The sequence below is a fragment of the Neocloeon triangulifer genome, unplaced genomic scaffold (genome assembly GCF_031216515.1).
Source record: "Neocloeon triangulifer isolate White Clay Creek 2 clone unplaced genomic scaffold, ASM3121651v1 ptg000011l, whole genome shotgun sequence".
NCBI classification, from domain to species: Eukaryota; Metazoa; Arthropoda; class Insecta; order Ephemeroptera; family Baetidae; genus Neocloeon; species Neocloeon triangulifer.
In genome coordinates, this window is record NW_026775553.1 from 1,282,717 (window position 1) to 1,296,601 (window position 13,885).

The window sequence follows — 13,885 nt, forward strand, 5'->3', positions numbered from 1 at the left end:
TCTCAAAATATTCAATATTTTTTTCAATTTAATCAGTTATTTTAAATTTATGGACAGGAGGAAAACTTAAAATTTATACGAATATTGAAAAAATAGTAAATAACTTTTTGAAATCTTTGTTTTCTTTGAAGTTTGCCACTTTTGAATTTCGAACATATTGAGCCGCTCGCCGAAAACTTTGCATTCAAGTCGCGTCCGTTGCAAAGGTAAGCAAATTTATGTCTTCCTCTCTTTTGGGTTTTTGGCGCGCCGACTCTTCTGCAAAGCTCACGCAGGCGGCAAACTTATTCAAGTTCTTCTCTCTTTGGCATTAATACCCGCGCTGCATGTTTGCTCCTCTCAAAATGTATGAAACCGGCAAAAGCCGATTCACGTGCAATCAAGTGTGCACTATTTATTCATGGATATTATGATTGGCGGCGGCTCCACATAATGTCCGTCCGGCCAACCCTTTGAAGTGCCATTTGCTTATTAAAATCGCGCACCAACGAAAAATTATCAGCGCGTTGTTGACGGGCAAAGTTAATTACCGGTCTCTGGCCAAAATGGACTGGCCAAAATTCAGCCGCTTTTTGAATACAAAAAACATTCGCTCTCTCATTGTATCAATAAATTCCGCCTTTGTTTCGGAATCGCAGGGAGAAAAAAACGCCAAATTCCGGTTTATTTGATCATCCTTTTGGCACAGAGCTTTGCATTTTTTGTTTTGTTTGCGGGCGTAAATTGAATTTCGCCACCAAACAATAGGAGATGATGGTATTTCCCACATTCTTTGTTTTCTTTCAATTACATTGATTTTAAATTTTGCAAGGATTGACAAAAATTTTCAAACTGTTATTGAATTTTTTAAATTAAAAACAAGCCGGTGGAAATTGTGTCTTTACTGCCAAACAGAATAACTGTGTTCACGTTATTAATTTTAAATACATTTCAGACATTTATTTACAAAACAATTTCGTTTTCATTTGAAGAAACGTTTTTCTCCAACAAGCCTGAAAATAGTAATGCTGTGTTTGCAGAGACAACGAGAGACGCTTTCTTTCTTTCTTTCTCTCTTTTTTTCAACGAAAAGGGAAACTTGTCGGCTACTTATTTTTCAGCACGTCTTCAGCTCGCAATTTTCAATTTCGCGTCGTCACACCGAAAAAAAAAGAGAGAAGGAGCGAAAACGAGCTGCATGCAAAAAAGCAAACAAGATATTATTTCAAAGCCCGGGGAATGAAAATATAGACGGGATAAAGGAAGAAAGGGTGGCGGCGCAGTTTTGCTGGCACACGCGAGAGAGCAGGTTTTATCTGTGCGCGGCGTTGATTCATTGCACCCATCTATCTATCTAGGCAGGGTGTGTGGTGCGGGTTGCTGCCACCGTGCGATACAAGTCACGAACTCAGTCTCAACTTTCGAGTTTAATAGAAACTATGCTTTGCGTGTAGAGCAAGGCGCAAAATTTAAAAGAGCATTTTAACTTTTGGTAAAAGTTGGGACGCTTAAAATATGGATTTTCTGAGAAATCTAGTTTGAAAAAAGTAAATTTTGTTAAAAATTATTCAAAATAAATTACATTAATAATTTTTCGCAAATTAAATCGCTCGATTTCTTCGGAGAAGATTTATTTATATTAATTAAAAAAAGTTGTATGTAAAATTGTGTAAAATTTTGATTTTTCTTTTAGTCAAAACAATTTAAATCAAAATTAAAAATAAACTTTGAAAATTAAAAAAAAAACTTTTTCTTTTCAAGTCTTACTTTCACAAATTGTTTGCTCACTTCTTCAAATTCAATCTCGCCAAACCTAATCACGCGTCCGCTTCCTCCTTTTCAAATAAGATCCCAAAAGTTTTCTCTATCCGTCGCGAAGTTTAGATTGAAATCGGAAAATCCAGCCTCAGTGACGAAGATTTCACTCGGCGAACGTTGACTCGATTTAATTAGTTTTGCAACTTTGGTGTCGAATGTAAAGTTCTATGGCAAAAGTGTTTACGATACACGCGCTTAATGAAGCTTTGATTTTGACGCGCCAGAGCTAATGAATAATTATCAGGCCCTGCCTGGCCGGCCGACAAAACTAATTCGAGTTTTCGTTCGCAGAACCCGCGTGACGTCACTTGACGAGGTGCCATTTATTTAGCGCGTCTAATTGAAGCGTCAAACTGCAAAATTCGGCGACAAGCGTGAGAGGAAAATACATTTTGTGCGGTGAATATTTAATGAGCATATTAATTAGAGGATGGAGCGATAAATTGGCACCACTTTGGCCGAAAAGACTGCAGGTGTGTCGAGAGCACATCTGGAGCGAGCACCGTCTTATGTCCTTTTGCTTTCAGAAAAGCGAGACCACGCCTAGTTTAACGAGAGGCGAGCCTAAAAATAAAACTTCTTATTCCGAAGAAAGCAGTTAATTGTCCCGGTGTCAAGTTCAACACTCTTGTAATAAAAGTCAACACCTTTCAAAGAGACTTGCAAATCGACCCAGGCTTAAAAAGCAATAAATCGAGCAAAGATCTCAATATTTCTATAAATGGAAATTGAACACTTATTTTTAATGAAAAATCAGTAATGGCAACATTTATTTAATTGAGATATGAAAAATTTGTAAAAAAAAGAACTTCCATTAAAAAAAGTTAAATTTTAGATTTAATCATCACAAATATTTAATAAACTTGAACAGACTTTTTCCTTTTGAAGCAAATGCCTTTTTCTTCCACTCAATTATTAAAAAGCAAAAGTTTTAAGTATATATTTTCCTTTTACGTCTCAAGTTTTGCAAATAATTCGAATAAAATTCCAAGTAGCTGCGATTCGGCATCAGCAAGTCAAAGAAGGTTTTCTGCTCTCATTTTTGCCGCATTCAAATGTAAATTCCGACCGCGCGCAATTAAAATGTGGGGCTGCATCTGCTGCCAACCAACGAGATCTTAATAAATATTTATTCACCTGTGCAAATACTGCCGCCGCCGCGACACTCACACGCACGCCTCTCTCGGATGGATTTTTTTGCCAGAGAGAGAATTTCAATCGCCCTCTTTCTGTTTGCGGCCATATTAAATTTCAATCTCGACGCTTGATCTGCCGCCGAAAATAATAAAAAAAAAAAATGTTGGTGGAGCGCGGAGGTTTCCGCAATTTGCGCCCGGCGACGGCCACGCGTTAAATAATTCATTGTTTGCGGACTTGCCACTTCATCGGCTTTGAAAGGGGTGTAAAAACTGCTCTTGAATATTTAATGCTTTCCACCACTCGTACCGCAATTTCGGCGATCTTCGTGTCAAGAATCAACATTCGAACCGAAATGCAAATTTAGTTTCCAAATCCAAGGAATTCATTAATTCTGTAAAGAATAATTTGAAGTTGTAAATTAAATTAATTTAAAAATTTCAAATTCAAAGATATCTAACAATAACATCTGTTTTTGCAATTACAGAAAAATTAAAAAAAAATAATTATCATTGCTTATTTTTCTCCGCGAGTACAAACATTTTACTTTGAAAGAAATTCATGTAATTATTTTCAGAGTATTCAAAATATAAAAAATTTAGCAAGGATATCTATATTGTTAATTAAACTTCTCAATATTATCCCTGACCTTTTGATTTAGATTTTTCAATTTTAATTGGGGTGACATGAACGTGATTTCGTGAAATTTTTATCAATTTTGGTCCAGCCAATTTCGGGAAAACAATTATTTTAGAAAATTCCATAACAAACAATGTTGAATTTCAAAAATTCAGCTCTCCCTACAACTTAAATTGAAGATATCTTCTTGGAATTTAAATGTAAAAACCAAAGCGAATGTACAGAAATAAATTACATTCAAAATTAATCAAACAAGTTTGGAAATTGAATTTGATTATGATTATATTTTCAATAAAAATTTATTTCAAAATTTTTAACTTCAAACTTCAAACTGAATCGCAAGTCACGTCCAGCAAAAAGTCTATAAGCCAGGGGCAATTTCCAACGCCAAATTCTGCGACATGAAAAGCCAAACACTTTCTGCTAATCAAGAAAAGCAGTTTTCTGCTTTTTAAAATCCTTCGCAGCAAAAAGCAATTAAACGAGTGAGCGCATCTCGTAACAATCGAACACGAGTGCCGCCGTCGAGGTGGATCGGCAGTAAAAATAATTCAATGATTATTATGCGCAGTGCTGCGGCGGTAACGATAAAGATCGCCGAGCGTACATCATATTACGTCATGCGTGTGTAAAAATAGTGGTCTGACAACAGCAGCCGTGCCTTCGTTCGCTCGTTCGTTCGTTGACTCCCAAAATCAGACGCGTGACCCTTTGACTCTCTCTTTAAATTGACTTTGCCAATTGAATCCGCTCCGGCCGCTCCCCGAAGCACAAATCAAATTCATTCGGAAAGTAGATTTCCTTTTATTTCTCTTTCAATCACATCATAGTTGACTGAAAGATAATTATTAAATTTGAATTTAAAGAAAATAAATAAATACTGAAATTTTAATAAGAAAAGATTAAATTTTTTACTTGCCAAGCAAATTGCGAAGCTCATAATGAAATCAATATTTATTATTGTTAATATCTTTATTTGGCCTTCATTATTTCCTTATTTCTTTCGTAAATATGGTTTTATTTCCAAATCTAGATTTCAGCTTGTAAAAGGAGGATAAAAAGGGCTGTTTTCATCAGAATGGTAGAAAAGTGGAGTGGAAGATCGATGTGCGCCGTCGAAACTAATTAAAGGATGAAAATGAGACGGCGGAACGAGAGCCGCGTGGGCTCCTCTCTCGTCGGCAAAAATCCAAGGGAAAAAAGCTTACCTCGCGCCGACTAGCAGCCAGTTGTGGTCTTTCTGGAGTAGCTTGAAGTGGTCCTTGTGCGACTGGTTACCAAGGAACCGCTCCGGTCTTTCTTCTCCTGCAAACACAATACCAAACGTTGTGGTCAGCAAAAATATCTCATTGCCTCTCTTAAAAACAAAATCGCAGCTTTTTTCGAGGATTAAAACGGACAATGGAAGCAGAAATAAATACAAAAATACACTTTTCAGACGGTTTGATCAAAAGAATATGAAAAAAAAATCGTAATCTCGAGGCCGACGGGCAAATATTTTTAATTATTCAGACCTCATTTGGGGGCGCACAAATGAGGCATTGTCAAAGCTTTCCCCACATCTCATCACCGAACGCGCGCAGACAGCCTGCAGGCCATGCGGGGTTTGCTTTTTTTTTTTATTCATGCAATGTGTGCTCAGCGAGTGCGGGTGGCTTCGTTTATTTTAATGACATCACTTGACGCATTCTCTCCAAGAATATATTTGTTGGAAAAAAAAAAGGAGATACAAGATTGTTGAGAGCTTCTTCGTGTTTGATTAGGTTAATGTTGTTCCTTCTCCTGTGAGAATTATTTAACTTCCGATCGCGTCGTCGTCACCAGAGACGAATTTCGCAATCACGCAGGCTTGATTTAATTTCGCGGCCTCTTGAATAATGCTGCTGCGCCAGCACTCGCGGCCTGAATTATTCCGAGAGAGACGCACAAAAAGTGCTATCGATTTTCCGCAAATAAGCAAACTTTTCTGCGTCTCGGAATTCGAAACCAATAAACTGCTAAGAGACTCTAATTGCACGAATATCATTCTGTGTTCAATCATTCTTTTTTTTAAATGAAACAAGTATTTTTTATTTAATACTTCATATGATGAGTTTTTTTGTAATTTAATAATTAAAAAACCCAAATTATACTAATAAAAATTTATATTTTGTTTTTTTAATTCAAATACATGTATTTTCAAACTTGAAATGCTGACTTTGGTGATGTTTAATGTTTATTATGGTGAAAGTACGTAAAAATTTCATGCATCTTGAGAAAATTCCAAACCTTTTGCTTAACGGTTACAGAAAACATAAATCGGCTTTAACTCAACATACTTGAGCTTTTGGTCACTGGTGGCACTGCGATCGCTGTTTTTATGCTAGCAGCGCCACCAAAGACCAAAAGCTGAAGTTTTTTTCATGAGAAACAGCTGACTTATGTTTTCTTGCTATTGAGAAGCAAATAATCTAGGAATTTTCACAAGACAAACTTGAAATTTTGCAACCCTTCATAATAAAGAGCAATAAAATTCGCCTGACTTGGTCTTTCAAGCTAAGCGTTGCAAATTTCACTTTTTATAATTCTACAGTAATTATTCTGTGCACTATTTGTTATGGTAAAAATTTTCGCCCCAGAATTAAACCAAACATGGCATTTACATTCAAAATATCAAAATTATCTACTGGTGAATTAAAATAAATACGTTTTGTGTTTCTAGAGTGAATACCGCAGATTAAACAATGGACAAAAGGCGGCCGTGCTTAAAATTCAAATCATCGGACAAGCCAATTGGCCGGAGGAGCAGCAGAATAGCCGGTAATTAACAATTTGCTCCGAGGCGATTCGCCACTGCGTCGGCCGCCACGATAAATTAATTACCGCGGCCGTTCGTTGGCTGGTTCGACCGTGCAGTGCATTTGACCCTCTTTCAAAAACCGCAGAGTATGAGGTCCGATACCTAATGATCGGAATTAATTGAAACCAAAGACGGACAGTCGTAATGAATGTCCGCGGCAAAGAGAACAAGAGAAGAGTCCGTTCTCTCTATCTCTGGCCAAAGCATTGAATTCATCAACTGGCAATTTTCCTTTCAATTCAGGGAAAGCTATAATTGAAAACGTTGTATTTTACAAATTAAGAAAAACATCGTATTTGTCTCTTTCATTTATTTTGCATTTAATCGGAAGAAAGGGAATGAATACGGAAAACGAATTTGAGAGTGAAAGGAACAAGCTTGGCAACCGCGACAAGACCAAGTTGAATTTGCAGAAAAGCGCGGCTGTATAATGAAGATGGCGGAGTCGCACTTAGGCGAGCAATTAGTACGTCGGCGCCGAGTTTTGCATCTCGCATTTGCGCGTGTTGACAAACGCACTCGAGCGAAATTCTCCGTCTCTCTGTGTCGGCGGAATTAGGAATGCAAGCCCTAGAGATTTAATTTGGTAGAATAAAAACGCAATTATTCCGGGCGTGCCGGGACAAATTGTGCGCGCAGTAATTTTCATTCCATTAACCTGGCCCGCCGAAAGATCCTAATTCGGCTGCTGCATCTCTGCAGAGAGCGGCGAGGGGTTGCTAAGGCACGCATGGCGGCGCACGCTGCGAAGAATTTCCTCCCATCAAGAGAAAGCGGCCCAAGATTTATTTTGCTCGGAGAAAAATCGAACCCTTTTGCACACGAGGATGCCGCTCGCCAGCACTTAAGACCAGGGACGCCACAATCGCTCCAAAAAAGAATTCAGACGGAAATTAATTTTATGAAATCTTAATGGAAATTAGTTTTCTTTCATAATGAAAGTTTCTTTCGTTCAAAAATTAATAAAATAAGAAACATTTTATAAAAAATTCAATTCGAATTTATTTACTATGATAATTATTTATTATTAAAATTGCGCGTTCTTTACTGATTTTAGTATAATTATTGCAAGATATTGTGTAAAAATTTAGAAAAATGAATTATAGATTATGAAAGATTTTTATTAAACTTTTAACTTTAGGCTCAAGTTGGTTTCCCTTTTACTTTTGAGGAGAGTAATTTGGCCCGTTTAAATTATAAAAATATCGATTCTTTTGAAGACGGCGGGCGGCGGGTGGGCGCAATGAAAGGCCTCGCGCGCGCGTCAAAAGACCCTTGTCTTGGTGCTCTGGTGTTTTGGTGCGTGTGCGAAAGCAGCCCTCTTCATGTGTGTGTGTGTGTGCGGCTGTTGTGCTGTTTAATTAAAACGAGGGCGCGCAACCGAGTGCGTTTGTGTGCGTATCACTCAGAATTGCCTCGAGCCCTTTGAATAATTAAATGAAAGCAACACATTCTCGCAAACAAAAATCTCAGAAATTTTCTATTTCAATTTAGCGAGAAAAACTTTGGCCACTTTTGAAATAAAGTTAATAATTAATAAAGAAGAAAGAAAGGACAAGCGGAGGCAATTTCTTCCTCTCTTTCTCTCCTGAAGGGAAAAATTACTACCTTGGGAGCTCCCAATTTTCCAACAAAATTGACTCGGCTCCGCTGCTACTTGTTGTTTTACCGCCGAGAAACAATTTTCTGTGCCAAAGGTCGCGCCACTCATATCGCACTTTCCAATTTTATTAATAATTCACCGCCTTTTTACAGCTGCTCTGGGCAAAAACTTTTTCCCTTTCGGTCCGACTGCGGCCCTTATGAGATTTTCCAACTTTCTTTTCCGAATAAAAAAAATGGCAGTCTTGTCTATCAAACGTCACTTGCAGGCCTCGTTTTGCGCAATAACCGCCGAAATAAGGCCCCCTTATTCTATTATTACGCGTCAAGGATGTCACCAGAATTATCGATCCTTCTCAATAGAGACATTAATAAGCCTGCTCGGAAATATATGAGACAATTTTGACGTCAACAGCTTTTGCAATATTCAAATATTAATACGGAATTCCTTCAAAAACGGATCGGTATGACAATAAAAACTTTTTCTCCTTCCTTCTTAGGAGTTTCAAAGTGGGTGCATGTAAAATGCATGCTTAAGTGCAGCGAAAAAAAGGGAAAAACTTGGCAGCGCAATAAAAACTTTTCTTGTATAAATAAGGAATGCTCCACTTGCTCAGAGTGATATTGAAGGAAAAAAAGTCCATCAATTCCTTTTTAAATTGCTTCCAGTGAACTCGGCGACGCATCGACACGGAAAGATGAAAGAGCAGAAGAAAAATCAAATTTCAAGAGAGACACGATGTGCAGGTTGCATACCTTGTCTTTGCAATATTTCTATAAAAAATTGCGTGAAACTAAAGACAAAACATAGAAATTTAAAATTAAATAAAAATAATAATAAACAGTTAAATTGTGGAAATCGTGGCAAATTGAAAAATCACTCTTGTTGGAAGCAGATCATTTATTTACCAGCAGCAGCAACCATTATGCAAAGCGAATTAATTCAGCGTGCTGATTGCTAGCTTTACAAGCAATTAAACAGTTTGGCTGCATTAATCTGCCGCCGACATTATCCCCATCGGCGTTATTTGCGCTCCAACTTCACCATTCTTGCTGCAACATAGTCAAAATTGGCCGCTCGAGTTATCTTCAAAACGACCGAGATCTATTTATTAATCCACCTTTTAAATTAAGGCGAAATTTATACAAAGTTTATGTTTTACTTTTTGCCATGATTATATAAATAATAAATCAGATTAATTTATTTGGAGAGTGGCGTGTTCCGCTGGCTGGTCATTTGGATCGATTCGGCGCGACTCGTAAATAATAATTTAGCAGCGATAAAACTCGTAAATTTTTCATCCGACATATCAAAAGCCCAGCGGGGAGGAAATCTGGAAATATTTAAAAGTTGGCTTTCCAATATTCTGAAGAAGGAAATGACCATGGAAATGAAGAAATCGGGCTTTTCCTATTTCATGAGCAAGAAAAGTACAAAAAATCAGAAAATTTAATAAAAACCAAATTTTTTCGAGTTAGTTCGTTAAACATTAAAATTCTTATGTTAAAATGTGGTGTTTTTTTATTACAATTTTGCTGATTATTTGTATTTTTCTTGCAGGGTCGCAGACTGTGACCGATACTGATTGAGCCTTTTTTTTTATAAAAACAATTTTTAAAACGAGGAAAGCCCGATTTATTTAATTCCATGGTCTTTTCCTTGAGTGTCAACTTCTTCAAACAAAAGGAAAAGACCATTTTTAATTTCATTTCCAAGAGCAATTTTAAATATTCACTTCCTTGTTTAAAATAATTGAACCTTTAATGACTCTCTAATATTTTCACTTGAGCACCTAATTTTAAGCTTCAATAAGAATTTCAAGTAGGAAAGCAGCCGTATTGGTTAAATAAATCGAAAATAAATTACATCTGCGACGAAAGAAAGAAAAACGTATTTATTTTATTATTGTCCCTTTTCTCAGCTGGAAAAATGGATCAATTGCTGCGTTATTAGGTTTGCGTCGCAGCCGGGCCGTATATTTATTTATTATTTGTCAGGAGGAAAAAGGCAATCGAGTGCCGCCAAATTGGTATTTTTGTTCTTTGCGCGCGCCCCAGAATTTGCGGGCTTTGTGTTTCCGTCTCGTCGGCGGAGAAAAGCGGCGCAAACACGCCGACGGCGAAATTATTGGAAGAAATTGATTGAATCACAGCTGTATTCGAAGGAGGAGGAAAAATCTTTCCTCCCGAGGCCAAAAGGAAAAAGCAAGAAACCGTATTTTCTGTCCTGCAAAGACGCAGACAGGTCGATTTGTTACTCTTTTAATTAAAGTGTCTCTCGCAAGAGAACTTAATTAAGTCTAGGCTTTATTAGCATTTAATTAATTCAGTTTCAGCCTCTCTAATGACAAAAATCTCCTCTTCATTATCTCGAAGGAACACACACAAGTCCTTTATCTCTTTCGATATAACTTTTTCTTTCTATCCGCGTGGACGACAAAAGCTCCTGTTTACATAAAGTCTTCATTATGCCAAGATTAAAAAGAAGACATTTTTCTTTTGGCTCGCAGAATATATTTTCATCCAAGAAAAAATGCAGCGTTTTTTGTTTATATTTAAAAAAATTCAGTCCCAGAGGACAATTTGCTCTTCTTGCAAGCGCAGAATCTGATGCATGCATGTCTATTGTAGACGGAGCAGAATTTTCTCCTAATGATGATGACGGCGCGGCACCATCAGTGACCTTATTCGAGCCATTGTCGTCGCGGGCCAGATTGCTCGTTGCTCCTAATAATAATAATAATAATCACGACGACGACACAATGATTTTTGACCTCGGCGAAAACATTAAAACAAGCCTCAGAGGAAATAAACATCTTTTAAATTTCTTGGAAGTTTTTGTCGTCAAAATGCAAATCCGCCGCGACTGCCAAATTCGGAGGGGTAATTAAATTAAATCTTGATAGCGGCCGGATTTTCTTTTCCACTCACTTAATTTATGTAAAATGATATTTAATTATGTTTCAGCAGAAAATATGAAAATAAGGCGCAGCGGGTTCCGGTTTTTCGCCACTCCTCAATCTGTCCGTCAAATTTATATTTAATTTTATCTCTCCCTCGGCCGCTTTGAAGAATTATTTTCTCGCAGACCTTGAATGCTTTTTTTTCTCTCTCCACCTATTTCGCTCCACATTAATTGTACAAAAAAAAGTACTAGAGAAATTTGTTATTAGTTAGAAATAATTAAGAAAAATAAAACGAATTTTCATGAATTATTTGAGGATAAAAAGTGAGCGTCTGCGTGTCTGGCCGCGCATGAATATATTTTGCTGGCAGACCTTGAATCGGCTCTCTTTTTACTAATATGGCCGATGTGGTCAAGCAGCACTTAAACGCCGCGTCACTTGATGGCCGGCCACTGGCTCAGGGGCCTTAAACAAGTAATGGAGGCGTAAATCCGACGAGCGTCCTAATGTGGGGCCAAATAAAAAAGATAATTGGGGCCCCAACGACCGCAATCTCAACTCTAATCCATTATTCGGAGGAAATTCAAAGTTTTTATTCAATTCGGTCCGCCGACCCAGACGGGCAGTCAGGCGTGTTAGCAACTTCATAGGCGGCCAATTAGGTCCAGCCGAGCGTTATGTTTTGGCAAAAATTTCGGGCGCACGTCAAATATTTGCAGCGTGAAACGACCTCCGATAATTAACTGTAAAAAAGTGCTGCTGAAAACGCTCACGTGGCCTTTTTTGCACGTTCATAAAACAATGGACACGTGAGCGAGAGAGAGAGATTCGATTTGCTAAAAATTCATTAAATCAAAAAGTGTTTAATCCAGAAAAACTTAACTCTGCATTTAGGATTTATTCAAATGAATGGAAAAAAGTTGCGTCTTTTCAAGGATGATGAGAAGAAATTATCTTACAAATGAAAGAAGCGATAAACGGGATTTCTTTCTTTCTCTCAGTCATTTTCTAAATCCCTCATTTGCCGATTAGCGAATTTCTTTCTTTGCGAGCGCCATTTTGCCGTCTGCGGCGCAAATCGGTTCGGGTTTTTTCCTCTCGAAGAAGAAAAAAAGTAGCCTGCTGATATGTCATCGCAGTGAAGTAAAAGGCTTCCGGCGATAACCCCTGCCTGGCTTTTTGCACGGAAAACACGCGGGTGACGTCACGAGCAAGGCAAATATCAACGCACACGGGGGAGACCGCGGGGCGCCCTTTTAGTTTCGGTGTGTGTGGGCCTGGCAGCCGCGCCGAAAAAGTAATAAAGACAAAGAGCGGCGCGTGTGTTGCTGCGAAAGTAATGAAGAAATATGAGATCGAGCTGCGAAAAAGTATCAAACGTGCCTCCTGCGTCCAATGAGAGGAAAAAACAACAGCAAAAGGCGCTGCAGCTGCGACTCTTTTCAAGGTGAATGATCAGCTCAAGACTTTACATGAGAATATAATTGTATGCGCAAGAAACTTGTTGCATTGTCTTCTTCAATTGCCCAGCACCATCCATAATAACAATTTATTCTTTTCGCGGCAGATGAGCAGAGATGACAAATGCTCCGAGCAGGAATTATCCTCGCGCATAAATAACTTCACCTTTCATACAACTCAAGAAAGAGCGATTGCGCGTTTTCCTCGGTAGCCGCGCTTCGTCATAAATTGCACTCGCAATGAGCTTTCCGATCCAATCTAAAAACGCATTAATCAGCAGAGATGCGTTTGAATTTAATTCCTTTTCCGCCGTTCACTTATGAAAGCTTGAATAATGTAGAAAATAAATAAATTTTTTAATATTTTCGGATTGTTATTTTAACTACTTTGGTGATTTTTATTACTCTTTACATAGAAAGATCACTTAATTTAGTCAATTTTAAGTAAATCATGGAAAAATTGCAAACCATTACAAAAGCAAAAGAATAGGAATTTGCTCTAATAATTTTATTTTGTCAATTTCGTTAAAAACCGTCAGCTTTTTGTCATTGGTGGCGCTACGAACGCAGAATCTTGGCAAAATCAGCGATCGCAGCGCCACCAATGACAAAAAGCTAAAGTTTTTAACTAAACTGTCTTTTTTTGTAAGAATTCCTTTTCTTGAGAAACGGATTGCAATTTTCACAAGACATAGTCGAAAATTAGTGATCCTTCTGAAAACAAGAGCAAGAAAATAAAAATTATAATTTTTAATATAATTTTTTTCTGAATTTGCATTATTTGCAGATGAAGTTAAATGAGAGAGGCAAAGCTGTTTAGAATTTGCACGTCAACTCTTCAATTCAGGCAGCATTCGGTTGCAGAAATTGGATTGGGAAAATCGTTCGTTTCTCTCTCATTCTCCGTCCGACTTTGATTTATGGGAATTTTTATCCCGGAGAAAAAGTGCCGACGCAGAAAGCCATTTTCCTCCGGCACACAAAGCGGAGGAGTTTTGTTGTCGTCGACTCACCTAGAGACCCAAATGTCAGCGTTTTGACGCGAGAGGAGGAAAAGCAGCCAAAGATGATATTTGCAAACTTTTTACGCAGCAGCTCCACTTTCTTTCTTTCTTTCAACTATTTCCTGAACGGAATCAATAGGCATAAATAAAGGAGCTCGATTTAGGGGCGCCATTATTTCCATCGAACCAGCACTTGACGCACGTTTTTTGCAAGTTTCTTTCTTTCCAGGCTCATCACGTGGCTGCGGAATTTTACACAAAAGGGCGCCGTGCTCGGGGAATTGGTCCTCCATATCTAACCAAGAATAATGTCATAACCTCGGCTGGCGCGTATAATAAAAAAGCGGACGACTCTGCCGCAACGCCAGAGAAATAAAACCGGGCGTGTCTCACCCCTGCCGAGATGCTGCGCCACTTTTTTCATTCGTCACAGGGACCATTGTAATTAACTAATGACTGCAGGAGTTTTTTATTTTTCTAAAATAAAAAACTTGGCACGCT

General features: G+C 38.0%; 1 protein-coding gene across 7 annotated transcripts in view; it reads right to left on the bottom strand.

Annotated features, from left to right (window-relative positions):
* Positions 1 to 13,885, bottom strand: part of LOC132195841 (semaphorin-1A-like) — a 90,648-nt gene that overhangs the window by 33,673 nt on the left and 43,090 nt on the right. For all 7 annotated transcript variants that reach the window (XR_009441694.1, XM_059618088.1, XM_059618089.1 and 4 more), the window contains exon 3: positions 4,782 to 4,878. Coding sequence is in view for 6 of the 7 variants with exons in the window: in XM_059618088.1 (XP_059474071.1) it covers positions 4,782 to 4,878 (97 nt within the window). In the remaining variant the exon portion in view is untranslated. The remainder of the gene's footprint in view (positions 1 to 4,781; positions 4,879 to 13,885) is intronic.